The sequence below is a fragment of the Sceloporus occidentalis genome, unplaced genomic scaffold, assembly GCF_023333645.1.
Source record: "Sceloporus occidentalis isolate IW3139 unplaced genomic scaffold, rSceOcc1.0.p SCAF_4, whole genome shotgun sequence".
Taxonomy (NCBI): Eukaryota; Metazoa; Chordata; class Lepidosauria; order Squamata; family Phrynosomatidae; genus Sceloporus; species Sceloporus occidentalis.
Window position 1 is genome coordinate 46,309,164 of NW_028316984.1, and position 13,502 is coordinate 46,322,665.

At 40.3% G+C, this 13,502-nt stretch overlaps 1 protein-coding gene across 6 annotated transcripts in view; it reads right to left on the reverse strand.

The window, feature by feature from the left end:
* Positions 1-13,502, reverse strand: part of TANC1 (tetratricopeptide repeat, ankyrin repeat and coiled-coil containing 1) — a 178,805-nt gene that overhangs the window by 65,566 nt on the left and 99,737 nt on the right. For 5 of the 6 annotated variants that reach the window (XM_089519957.1, XM_089519958.1, XM_089519956.1 and 2 more), the window contains one exon: positions 6,520-6,624. In XM_089519957.1, the coding sequence (XP_089376083.1) occupies positions 6,520-6,624 (105 nt within the window). Of the gene's footprint in view, positions 1-6,519; positions 6,625-6,790; positions 7,066-13,502 lie in introns of those variants that run through there. The other variant, XM_089519959.1, reaches the window with a different exon arrangement.

Below are 13,502 nucleotides of genomic sequence, written 5' to 3' on the forward strand. Positions count from 1 at the left end.
CAGCGCCCAAACAGCACAGTGCGGAAGGGGTGTCATCATGCCATCCCGTCATGGCTATGACGCCTCTTCCAGGGAGTGAAAAAGAAGCCCCTTTTCGGGATTTCTTTTTCTCCTTGTGGAGACCGCAGTGTGCAGTTGCCACAGCCTCCATCCGGGACAAAAAGGGGTGGCATTTCGCCACCTATATGTACAGCCCCTAAGTCACAAAAACCACATTTGGAGTTTTGAATGCTAAAACTACAACCCCATCCCTTGTTGGAATGTGCATGTCCCCAACAGGCTTTGAACCAGTTTTTTTTTACTCTCTTGGACTACAGCTTCCAGAATCCCCATCCAGAATGGCTCAAAACCATATTGACTGGGAATTGTGGGAGTTACAGATCCCAACATTACTTTTTTGAGTTCTGTAACCAAAGCAATATGAACTTCAACAGCAAAAAGCTTCCCACCCTTGATATAAAAGAACAAAACAATTCTGCTGTTTCTTTTCACAAATATTTTAACCATTTGAGAATTTTGCCAAAGTAGCAGGGCTCTCTCTCTCTCTCTCTGTATATAATAAAACTTTTATTTATACCCCGGCTTTTTGTTAGAACAATCAAAGCGGCTTACAACAATTAAAATAATACATCCATATATACAAAGTATCCCCCCTTAAAAAGAGATTAAACAATATAAGATTAAAATTACATGCTCTTAAAAACCAGTAACAGTGGGCAGAGTCATCACATATATGTGGGGGAATCATCACATGGCCAAGTAATTTATTCTGGGAAGGCCTGCCGGAAGAGGTTCGTCTTGACAGCTTTCTTGAAGCTTTTTAGGTTGGTAATTTGACGGATCTTTTCCGGCAGGTGATTCCATAGACTGGGAGCAGTTGCAGAAAACGTCATCTGGGAAGTCGCAGTCAGTATGGTTTTTATAGGTTGCAATAAATTCTTCCCAGAGGACCTGAGTCTATGGGGAGGGTTATATGGAAGTAGGCAATCCCTTAAATAAGTTGGGCCCAAGCCATGTAGGGCTTTAAAGGTGATAACCAACAACTTGTACTGTGCCCGAAAAGTAATAGGCAGCCAGTGGAGTGACTTTAGTATTGGTATTTTATGGTCACACCTGGATGTTCCAGTAATCAGCCTGCCTGCCATATTCTGTACCAGTTGAAGTTTTTGGACTAGGTACAAGAGTAGCCCCATGTTTTAAGAACAAATATAAACAATTAAAGAACAGTGCTTTTTGTTAAAAAGAAAGAATAAAGAGAGAGTAAACTGCTTGACTTTTAAAAATGCAAACATCGATACTTAATTTTAAAAAAGTTAAGCAATGAAAAAGAAAAAGCAATCTGTATGCTGTACATCTCATTCCCTGCACATATTTATAATAATAATAATAATAATAATAATAATAATAATTTATATCCCGCCCCTTTGAGGTCAATCGGGGCAGCTAACAGTAATAAAATACAATACATTATACATCAAAATCTACTTCCCTCCCCCCCTTAAAAAGTTATTAAATCAATTATAATTAAACCCAACAAATCAAAATAACATCAACACATACACATTATTACAAAACAAGACAAGACAAAAAAGTAAACTGTGGTAGCATTCTACTTAAATTTCCAGGGAGGACCTTGGGGACTCTCATGAGAAGAGGGTTCCTGAGGCCGGGATTATCTATCCAGGAAAGGCCTGCCGGAAGAGATCCGTCTTGACAGCCTTTTTAAAGCTGTCTAAAGACGTCAATTGATGGATCTCGTCTGGCAGGTCGTTCCGTAATCTGGGGGCGACAACAGAAAAAGCCCTCTGGGAGGTAGCCGAAAGCCTAGATCTTTGAGGCTGCAGCAAATTCCTCCCAGAGGACCAGAGTGTGTGGGGAGGATTATATGGGAGGAGGCGGTCCCTGAGATAGTTTGGACCCAAGCCATTTAGGGCTTTAAAGGTGATAACCAACACCTTGTACTGGGCCTGGAAATTAATAGGCAGCCACTGGAGGGACTTTAATACTGGAGTAATATGGTCCCTCCTCGATGTTCCTGACACTACTCTGGCCGCCATGTTCTGCACTAATTGCAGTTTCCGAATCAAGCACAAGGGTAGCCCCATGTAGAGCGCATTACAGAAATCTAGACGTGAGGTTACCAGCATGTGTACAACAGTCTCGAGATCCCTTACTTCCAGAAAAGGGCGCAGTTGGTGTATCAGCCGAAGTTGATAACAGGCGCTCTTGACTGTCGCATTTACCTGATTTGTCATCAGAAGTAACGAGTCAAGGAGCACCCCCAGACTGCGAACACAGTCACTAGAGGAGAGTGTGACCCCATCCAGGATTGGAGGTTGCAACCCAATTATTGGTTTCGGGGCCCCTACCAAGCACCTCTGTCTTGTCCGGATTCAGTTTCAATCTGTTTTTCCTCATCCAGCCCATTACTGCCCGGAGACATTCATTGAGAGAGGAGATGCCATCAGAATTCAAGGCCAACAAACAAAATTTGTCATGTTGTTTTAAAAAATGAATGGGTCAAAGATACTCTCACATTTAAAAGCAGTGTCTTCTTAACTGAGGCTTCCAATTTATTCCAAAATAACTAGATTTAGTCTACAGAAGCAGCTATTAGAAACCTCACTAAGAACATGCCTTGATCATCAACCACAGTGGAGAAAAAGTAACACCACCTAGCTACCTGAGCCTGCTAACAGCAAGCAAAGAGTGATGACTCTCTCTTAACCAGAAGCACCAGGTTTCTTCTGTCTTTGTCTGTGTCACTCTCTGGGGGAAGTGAGGAAGAAACGCAGGCATGGATGGCTTGAGATCCATTATTGCTTATTAAAAGGGTGATATGGGCCCTTTCCAGTAATTCCTCATATGTAAATGCAACATCAGTAAGGTGGAAGGTACAGGAAGACATGTTGTACAGGGAGAAGGTGTACATGTTTGAGAGAACATATGTATGATGTATGGCCTTTCCTCATTAAAGGGAAAACCAATGGTTGTAAAGCAGGTCTATGTGTGTATAACAGGTGTATGTTTGGACAGCAGAGGTCTGAGACTAAGGGGGGATACAGACCAGCACCTTGTGCTGGCCTGTGGGCGGAGTCATGTAATAGTGTCCACATGCTCGACGTGCTGACCCTGCCCCCATAGCACCATTTTGGTGTGCGCCCATTTACACAGCATGCACCATGATGACGTCACTGTGGCACAGCGCCCAAATGGCGTGGCACGGAAGTGGCGTCGTCATGATGTGCTGGTGCACCTAGGATGCCCCTTCCAGGACGCTGAAAAGAAGCTGCTTTTCATGGCTTCTTTTTGTGTCCTCCAGAGGCGGTGTGTAGTTGTCACGGCCCTCCAATCCAGGATGAAAAGGAGCAGCTACATGCTGCCCGTCTGTATAGCCTCTAAGCGAGGGACACATCTTGTACAATGAAGATCTAAAGATGGCTTGTGTAGACCAGGTATTATAATAACTTTGAAATATCATATATGTTATGAAGCAATGAGCTGCAATTTTACACCTTGTCTGAGACATACCACAGTGTTGGTACTAGTACTGTATATACCCATGTATAGGTCTGTATATACCCATGTATTTCCACTCTGACAGCTTTTAAAAAAGCACTCAAGACGGATCTCTTCCAACAGGCCTTTCCAACTTAGTTACCCTTCCCCAGATATAGAGATAATGGATATAGAGATCTGGATACGAACTTGACATGAACATGATCACGACTACGAAAATGCCTCCTCATCTGCTTATTTTCCTCCAAATTTTAATTGAATGTTTTTATTGTTCTACGGTTTTTACATTATGATTGTTTAATCCTGTTTTAGCACTGGGATTGGGGGGTGGGCATAGGGATTGGGTTTTTTTTCTCTTTTTTTTGGATCTTATTGTAACCTTGATATATTTTCCTGTTGTAACCCACCTGGATTTTCCATGATAGGGCGGGCTAGAAATAAATCTATTATTATCATTATCATTATTATAAGTCTAGAAATTTTTAGTAAAAATTGACCCCAAAAAACCTGGGTCAACCTATCCAGGGTCCATGTAAATAATGTACTTTAATTTTTATCAAAAAATTCAAAGACATAGATGTGTTAGTCTGGAAAATCAGTATACAATGGGATCCTGTATCACTTTTGAGTCTAATGGAAAGAAAAATGCTGTTAGGATGAGATTCCCTAGATCTGAACCTACCTCTTCAGATGCAGACCGTATGCATCTGAGGAAGTAGGCTCAAGCCTACAAAAGCTAATGCTACCAGCTTCTTTCTTTCAGTTAGACTCAAAGGTGCAAGATCTCCCAAGAGAACCTAAAAGAAACACTGATTCTCTCTACTCTCTGCTTCTGGCCTTTTTGAATGCCTGGGTGGGAAAATTGTGATGATAGTAAAGGAGCTCTGAGAGGAATCAGGTTGTAAAGAATTTAAATAAGACATTTGTGTATGTTTGTCACCTTTTCCAGGTTAAAACAGGCAAAGTTATCAAATTAAAGGTTTTAATGACTGGTGATGCAGTTGCCATTTCCTTTGCTTTGCCGTTTCATCTTTTTTCACATGGGTGTGTTTTCTTAGTTCTGCCAGTGTCTGGTTGCTTCCCTCGCATTTTGCACAGACACCATTTACCAAAGTTCCCTCCTCGTCCATCCAGTCTTTAGGGTAAGCACAAACAGTTATGCCTGCTGGCAAGTTTTTTTGGCATCATTTTCCTTTGGGTACATGTGCCTAAGTTTTATCCACCACTTATCCAAGGGGCATATCAAAATCCGTAATTTTGGCCACATAACCTGCCCTCGACATATACATGAGGTTGGCTTACAGTCGAGTATATATGGTATCTGCCACACGAAAGATACCATTAGTTTTCCCCCTTCACATCTTTCCTTGAATCCATCCATAAAGAAACTTCCTCAAAAATTAGGGTTACTACATTACTCTTAAAGCAAAAATGTCAATTATTGTTGCACAACAACCAAAATGTATTTGCATAGCTATACATGAGGCTTTTACACAGCCTCCACTAGGAGCTGCTGTTTCTTCATTACTGGTGGTCGGCCTCTTTTAGTCAGAAAAGTCTTTCTCTCCTCGGCCATCTCTGATGTTGTTGTTTTACTCATTAAATTGTACATTGTGTGCAGGCTCATGGCCAAGTGGCAGCAAAATTTGCTGCCATATGGGAGCTAGAGGATGGAGGCTTAAGCCCACCCAAACTAGCAAAGAGTGATCAGTTCTTCAGGGTTTATATGATGCTCTTTAGTAACCTCTCTGGTTCAAAACACTCCAATCCCTTTTGCTGAGGGGACAGTCACTAATCACTAGGGTCATGAGAGGTGAATGACAAGGAGAATAAAGCATCGCTATCTAACTCTCAATTAAAACACTTCATTTAAAGAAGAGGGCTTTGCCTTCTAATCAACAACAAAGAAACAATCATATCTGGTTATCAATCCAGAATAGTCAGTGGTTGTATGTTTTACCAAAATAACAGACTGAAAACAAGATTGAAGGAAAAACCCTCAAGATGACCAATATATATTAGAAGTACCAGTGTTTTCAGCATGAAACTACGAGTAAGCAGGTAGTGCTTAAAATGATTGCTTTGGAATGTAAAAGCCTTTCTGGCTCTGATGATTAAGCTCTAGCTTGAAGGAAAATATCTTTGCATACAGCTGCACAATTTAAAATGGCATGAATTTTATTTATTTTATTTCATTTATTGAATGTACACCCTGCCTTTCTCCTGGGATGTGACCCAATGTAGATATCCTCCCCTCCCAATCAACATATACTCAAAAATGAGAAAAGAAGCCAGGGAAGAGTTTTCAGTTCCCCTAAAGACTATTTGTTCCTGTTTGTTTCTCCATATGAAGAGATTTGGAAAACCTAGCTCTTAAATTCAAAGCACAAGAAAAACAAAAAATAAGCTATTTAATTTGATGTTAATAGGCTGGTTCCACTGGTGTCAATTAGGCTGTAAATCTAAAATATCACAGTGAATATGAAATCCTCATTATTGTACAAATACTTACAGGGCATCTTAATTGTCATTTTGCATCGACGTTCATTGAAACTGCAGTTTGTTATGCTGTAGTCAAATTTAATGAACTCAGAACTTTTCAAGAATACCAATTAACTCCAAGGTCGGGCTGTTACCAGCCTTGCCAATACAGACATCTATTGTTATTGCTGTCAGATTTGGGAAGCTTTTCACTGCAGTGGCAAGACACATCACTTTAACATGGCATAAGTAGAGCACTCTCCGTCAGGAAAAAGCAAAAGCAGATCAAAAACTAAATTCAACCATGCCTCTTGCAGTCAAAGTGACCCACAGCTCTCGTGCTTAATTTTTCTTGAAGCCATCATTCCAGAATTTCATGACATTTCCAGACCTTGTACATAATAACTGATCACAAGATTTGCAAAACCATTCAACATGAAAAGCTCAATTCTTACTGTTTTTATAATCAAAGTCCAGTCATTAAGTCAAAATGAAATGACTTGAAAGACATGTGCTTACCATTCTGGTTGAGTTCGGTGGGTTCCAACACTTTCCTCATTGGAGCGACAACTGCATCTCCTGGTATCCGGGGACTTTCCACATATTTGGGCTTCCTGATGGGACCTGAAATGGGAAAGATCTTAGTAGCTTGCCTAGTATTTTTCCAGATGGAACACACATTTCAGAATAAGCAGAGAAAACCAGAACGACTCTTTAAAAGCAGAGATACGTGATGCAGACAGTTTACACGCTACCCACGCAATAGTAAAAACAGTGAACTCTCTCGTATTTCCACTCTTGGAGTCTGTTGTCAAGGGGAAAAAGCAGCAACAGCAAGCTCTAGTCAGGCTCACTTTTTGGAATGTAAACTCTGTTGTGGAACAAAAGCAGTTTCCTTGCTGCAATGTTCCTGGAGCAGCCTCCAGCCTATGTAAAGTGGGTGACTCTGACATGGTCAAAACTCACACAGCTTTGCAACTGGCCTTTCTAGGCAGAGCCTCTGCTTTCCACCTCAATTTGAAGATAACCCTGTTTACTAGTTTAATCTTTGAAGCTGAGAGGCAAGGATTACAAAGCGGACAGCTTGCAACATTAACACTCTAAATACTCCAGTCCAGCAGCTTTATATTACTGAGTATCTTATTTCTGTTGAAGCAAATGACGCACAATGTTGATTATATGAAGGGGGTTGGGAGAAAGAAGAAAAAGGAAAAAAAATCTGTCTGGCAGCTAGCTCACAATATTTTCAAAATCAGAAAAAGAGACACATAAGTGTTGCCAACTGATAGCTAAAGTGAAAGCAATCCATACTCCTTGTTTTATAGACATCCATTTCCCATTGCTGCCAGGGTGGGGTAACAGTTCATCATATGAGTTCACTGAATGGAAGAAAATGAATTTACTACTTTAATCTTTCAGTATTTAAATTATTAACGGGTGTGTACTTTACCAAATGCAACAACTGCAGGAAACATTAAATGCACAATAGAATTTCTAGTCACTAAAATAGCATCACAATGAGAACCATACTGCCATCTAAGGGTTCCTTAGAGAGACTGAAAATAGTTAAGAAATCTTAAGCAATCTAACAGACCAAGGATCCCATTCTGATGAGGCTAGGTCACAATTCCATCTATTCCAATAGCCAAGAAAACAGGTAATGAAACAATACTCTAAAAAAAAAGATGAACAGCCACCAGGGCGACTACAGGACTAACTCACTAAACATAGCACTGCATAATGGTAACCCTACAATACACAAGTAAGGAGAAAAACTCCGTAACATAACATCAAATGAAACTGTGGATGCCACAGTTTCATCACAGATTTCAATCTCACTTGTTCATGCTTATAATACACCAGCATATTCCCAAGGTGAGCCCACAATCCTACTGTGGTGCCAATGATTCTTAGACTTATAGTACAGCATGTCTGTGTAACTCCATGCAATGGAGAGGGGCAAGGAAGCATGCCAAATCAGCGTTGCCAGAGTGTTTCGTAACATTCAAAGTTACCAAAAGATGCTATTAATTCCATTGGAAAGGGCAGGTCCAACCTCTAGGGGATGCAAAAATGACATTCTCGAAGGAAGTAAACCTTGCTACTAGAAGAAGCTGCTGGTGATAATAAACTGACAAAGAAACAAGACATACTATCATTAAAGCCCTTTATAAAATAGGGCAAAACCTTTACCACACAAATGCAGTACTAGAAAAAATGAGCTTGAAGGGATTCTGTTGTCCCCCAGTGATCTAACCAATGATATGCCCCTTCTCTTCCTCAGCTTTGCACCCAAACACCCAGCCCATACATCTATAGGAATTAAATGGAAAGCTCAGCTAAATAGGATACTCTTAGCAAACAATGCACTCTTTGGATTGATCTCTGGCCAGGAGTCTCCGAAAGGAAGGGCTGGAAAGATGAAGACTATTCTGTAAATAATTGAGACACCTTACTTTCCAGTAAATGCAAGCTATAAAATTTTTAGTTGTTGGAGTTTGGAATGCTTGTAGTACATTCTTATTAAGGAATTGACATACTGTAGATCAGCTGATAAGACTAGTGATAAAAGCAAGCAATCCTTCAATTAACTGGTTCCCAGCTACGGTTTTAGTTTTAAAAGGCATTAACCAGCAGTGTGAACTGGATCCGGAAATGAAATGGAAGCCACTTGTTTCTCAAATGACAGTGGTTTTGCAGAATCCATTTCAATCTGGTTTCTGACCCATACTGCTAGTCCTCTTTACTAACTGTTTTGTGAAGAAGGGAAATTTTCAGTGCTCCTATTAATGAATCAGCATCCTGGTCACCTGGGAGGATGCTATAGGATGAAAATATGGTTGAACTTAACATCCTTTCAAAGCGGCATTTAACAACTTTGCTAACCAATAAACCAGACTATTTCAGTGTGCTTTCACTCACAAGAGTTAAGAGCACAAGTGGTTGAACTGACATCTCCAAGTATTCTACCAAGATCTTCAGGTTGCACATACTAAGGAGTATCCACAGATGGAAGCCAGAAGACAGAAGTTATATCCCAATTCTCAATATGGTGGTTTATTTAAGGTCAAAGTCAACGCCACCAGATAAATCCACACAATTTGTAGTAATAGTGCTTTCACTACCACCACCACCATCTAGGTGAGTCTTAAATGAATTCTATCCTATATATAATCAAACAATCATTCATGTGAATTCACCACCCCCAACTCTCCAGAAAACTAGAGAGACAAACCAGTTCTACTAAGAAGAAAAGGAGGACAGGAGGACATTCAGTAACTTATTGTTTGTTCATGTCATTTCCTCATTCCAGAAACTTATAAAACCTAGGACAGGGCTCTGTCATTAAAATTTACCAGTTCCATCACAATCCATTAATCTGGAAAGAGACAATTATCACATACTCTGATAGGTAGTTAACAATAATTTGTTTTGCCATTTTGGGTTGCTGTGGGGGTTTTTAACGCACTGACAACAAATTTGAGAAAAAGACATGCAATAATACAACCTTCCTGCTACTTGCTTAAGAATGTATGTTTTTAAAACTTTATCTTCTCTCTTCCTTCTTATGCTTAACTATGCTTGTAGGCTGGACTAGATAAGGTTTACTTTCCTTTTGGTCCTACTACTTTAGAGTTCTATTATAAGCACTTAATATTCATACTTCAGCTCACATACACACACTCACACACCAAAACATAAAAGACAGGGTGGAATTAACCAAAGAGGATTTTAAAATTAAATAATCCATAATCCTCCTGTACTCTGAATTCATATTATACTGAACACTGTGTTCCTACATTCTTGTCTCTGGGTTATTAAACATTTTAAGTGCACAGTGGTTTTATTTTAGCAATTTTCTGTGCTAGAACTCAAATGTCACCCCTAAGGTGTAAACTAAAACCATTTTTATTCTATGTAGGTCAGCTCGGAAGCCAATAAAATTCTGATTAAAAGGACGCATCCTTCTTTTTTTTCATTATACCAATTGCTAACTACATGTGCGCCTGTGCCTTCAAGTCACTGACTTACGGTGACACCATGAATTTTACAGGGTTTTCTTAGACAAGGAATACTCAGATAGTTTTGCCAGTTCCTTTGTCTAGAACAGTGGTTCCCAACCTGTGGGTCGGGATCCCTTTGGGGGTCGAATGACCCTTGCATGGGGGTCGCCTAAGACCATTGGAAAACACCTATTTAATTACAGTTATGAAGTAGCAACAAAAATAATTTCATGGGTTTGGGTCACCACAACATGAGGAACTGTATTAAAGGGTCATGGCATTAGGAACGTTGGGAACCACTGGTCTAGAATATAGCCTACAGCACCTCTTATTCATTGGTGGTCCCCCATCCAAGTACTAACCAAAGTTTACCTTGGTTAGCTTCTAAGAGCACATAGGATCTGGTGCCTTAGTAAGCTAGTACAGCGCTCCCGCACCATACGCGGGCGCGCCATACGCGGCCTTGAGCATACGCGCTCAAGCCGCAGGGTGCGCACGGGGCAGAAGGGGTGGCGCGTCCCATTCAATTGAATGGGTGCGCGCGCCCGTTGCGCTCCGCACGCGCACGCGCCGCCGCGCACGAGCCCCATTGTTTCCAATGGGGCTCGAGCATAGGCGGAATTTGCCTTACGCGGAGGGATCCGGAACGGATCCCCCGCATAAGGCGAGGATGGACTGTAATTATTATTTCTTATTTCTTTACTGAAAGGGGATAGATTAATTCACAAAAATGTAACACAGCACTAGTCATAACAGGTACCTGTTTGTTTCAATCTTTAAAGTTTTGTAAAGCAATTAAAGTATTCATCGTTATATATCCCACAGTCTCTGTGATATTCAACCTCTAGTGTATGTAATTAATTTTATTAAAAGGGACTAATTTCCTCCATGGTTGAGGGGAATGGAATTATCTATAGCCTCAAATGCTCCATCATCCCCCCCTCATCCCATTCTAGTATACAATCCTAGTTTAGAGGGGACTAATAGAACCACAGTTTGCCAGTTTCAATGTCATAACAAGCCATGACTTGAAAAGGCCAGTAAGTTTTCTCTTGAGACATGGGAGTCAGTAAATGTGACTACAGAGTTTGTTCTTATTTTGCCAAAAACAACATCTAAAAGACTGGGAATATGACAGCTGAATATAATCAGTAGAATTCAAAGATACAGCCATGTTAGTCTGTAGAATCAGTACGTAGAGAGATCTTCTAGCACCTTTGAGACTATCTGAAATAAAGAAATTGGCAGCATGAGCTTTCATAGACTTCATCTAAGTAGAGTGAAGTCTACGAAAGCTCATGCTATCAATTTCTTTCTTTCAGTTAATCTCAAAGGTGCTAAAAGATCTCTCTATGTACTGAATATAATCAGTGTTAAAGTGTGGTATTATGGGGATCTATACTACTAGATGCAGGGCACTACCCACATAAGGCAGCTTCATCAGGGTCTCAGTCAATACATCTTCTTTCATGTCTTGTCTCTAACTGTAAAAACAAATAAAAAACATGGTATGCTCTCTTCATTAATCACCTGGAGGAGAGGTATAAACTTGCTGAAATTTTTGAAGCTGGTGAGGTGGACTGATGTGAAGATGAGAAAACCCCATGGGTTACCTTAGGGTTCCCATAAGAAGGAAACAACGTGGAAGGTATAGCAGCATAATAAAAATAAAAATAAAAATTTTGATGTAGGATTTATATTACAGTCAGAGTGTGTGTGTGTGTGTGTGTGTGTGTGTGTGTAATAGCATATAAAAATAGATAAAATTCAGAGAGAATAAATTAAAAGATATGTTCAACAATATACTTGACCATTTAGTGAAATATTATACCAAGAAAATGAATTTCACTGCCACTACTGCACGGAGAAAGACAGTAATCTTGTCGACCCAATTGACTGAACTTAGAGTAGCTTTTGAGTAATGCACAGAAGTAGACTGTGACATGTCAAATAAATTTTATATCCCAATCTATTAAAAGTAAATAACCTTGTAAATATTGGCATAATTGTGGTCTATTTATCAGAATACTTATCTGATCAATCCAAACCTCTGTCTTCTCAATGTGAATTCTGAGCCTCATCTGATCATGCTTCCTCTTCTACATGTTACTCCTTGATTGCCTACCACTCATTCCAAAGTGTACTTTTGAAACAATACTTGAATATGTTTTAGAATCTGAAACATCTGAAAGTCATATTTTTCTCATTAAATATCAACGGTGTCACTCGTTTATTAATCCAGTCAAACACAAACAGCAGCAATGCTATCATCACTAATGTTACTACCATTCAATATTGCATTTGAGAAATTTGCAGCAATGTGTGCTGACTGTGATATAATTGTTTCAAAACTACTGCTTTAGAATCATAGACTTACACAGTTAGAAGAGACCACAAGGGCCATCCAGCCTAACCCCCTGCCATGCGGGAATACATATTCTGAGGATACAACCATTTCTGAAGTTTGCAGAGAGCAGCAACTGGATAGTTAATGACCAATGGAGGTTTTTTTTTCTCCCAATCATATTGTACTAGAAGGTGCAGCCTTATCATGCTGCTTCTTTTTCTTTGGTTCAGAGTTCAGAGAAGAGCCGTGTTTGGATTTCTTCATGTTTGGAGTTGAAGGCACATTGGTCAGCCAGTGAGACTTATTGATTAGACAGTATCACAGTAGCCTTTTCTCTTGGCACCAAAGACAGGATCAGTGTTGAAGGTCTCTCTCTGGCTGAGGTAGAGGAGGTTTAAGCTGAAACTCTACTATGGCTTCTTTGCTGCCCTGGACACTGAAGCCAGGCCTGGAGTGGGAGGTGTCAATGAGGGTTGGTCCATCTTTGATGGGGAATATGAGGAAACTGAGACAGAAGTTGTGCATAGAGGCTTATTCTGTGTGGTCAATGCAGCAGTTCTGAGGGCCCCTTCCCCATGGAATGCCTTAAAATGGGATGTACTGATGCTTCTAGCCTGTAAAATCTGGCAGTGGGGGAACAAACCTACCACATGCACCTTGCCCAAGCAGAGGAGACATTGGAAGTGGCGGTCCACCTGCAGGATTTTATCCCTGCAATCAGTGAATTTCTTGGACATTTTGTAGGAATAAGATGACCAGGAGGAAATGGAAGTAGATACAGAGGATAACATGGCATACAACTGAGACACAGAGGATAACATGGCATACAGCTATATGATGAAGGCAGCGCCAAAACGCAGCTCTAGAAGTTTCCAAAATTTCCACAAGGTGCAGAGTGACCACTTATATCCCCAGAAAAAAATAAGATTGTAGAATATCTGAGAACTACAATTCCCAGGATTCCCTAGCACTGAGTCAGGGCAGTTAAAGTGGTCTCAAACCGGATTATTTCTGCAGCGTGTTTTGGACCTATGTTAAACAGATACTGTAAAAGCTCTTCTCAGGCTTATGTTATATAGATAATCAGTGAAATACCATTTTACTTCACCTTTCTTCATTTTATTCTACCTGTCATTCTCATTCTCAAGGAA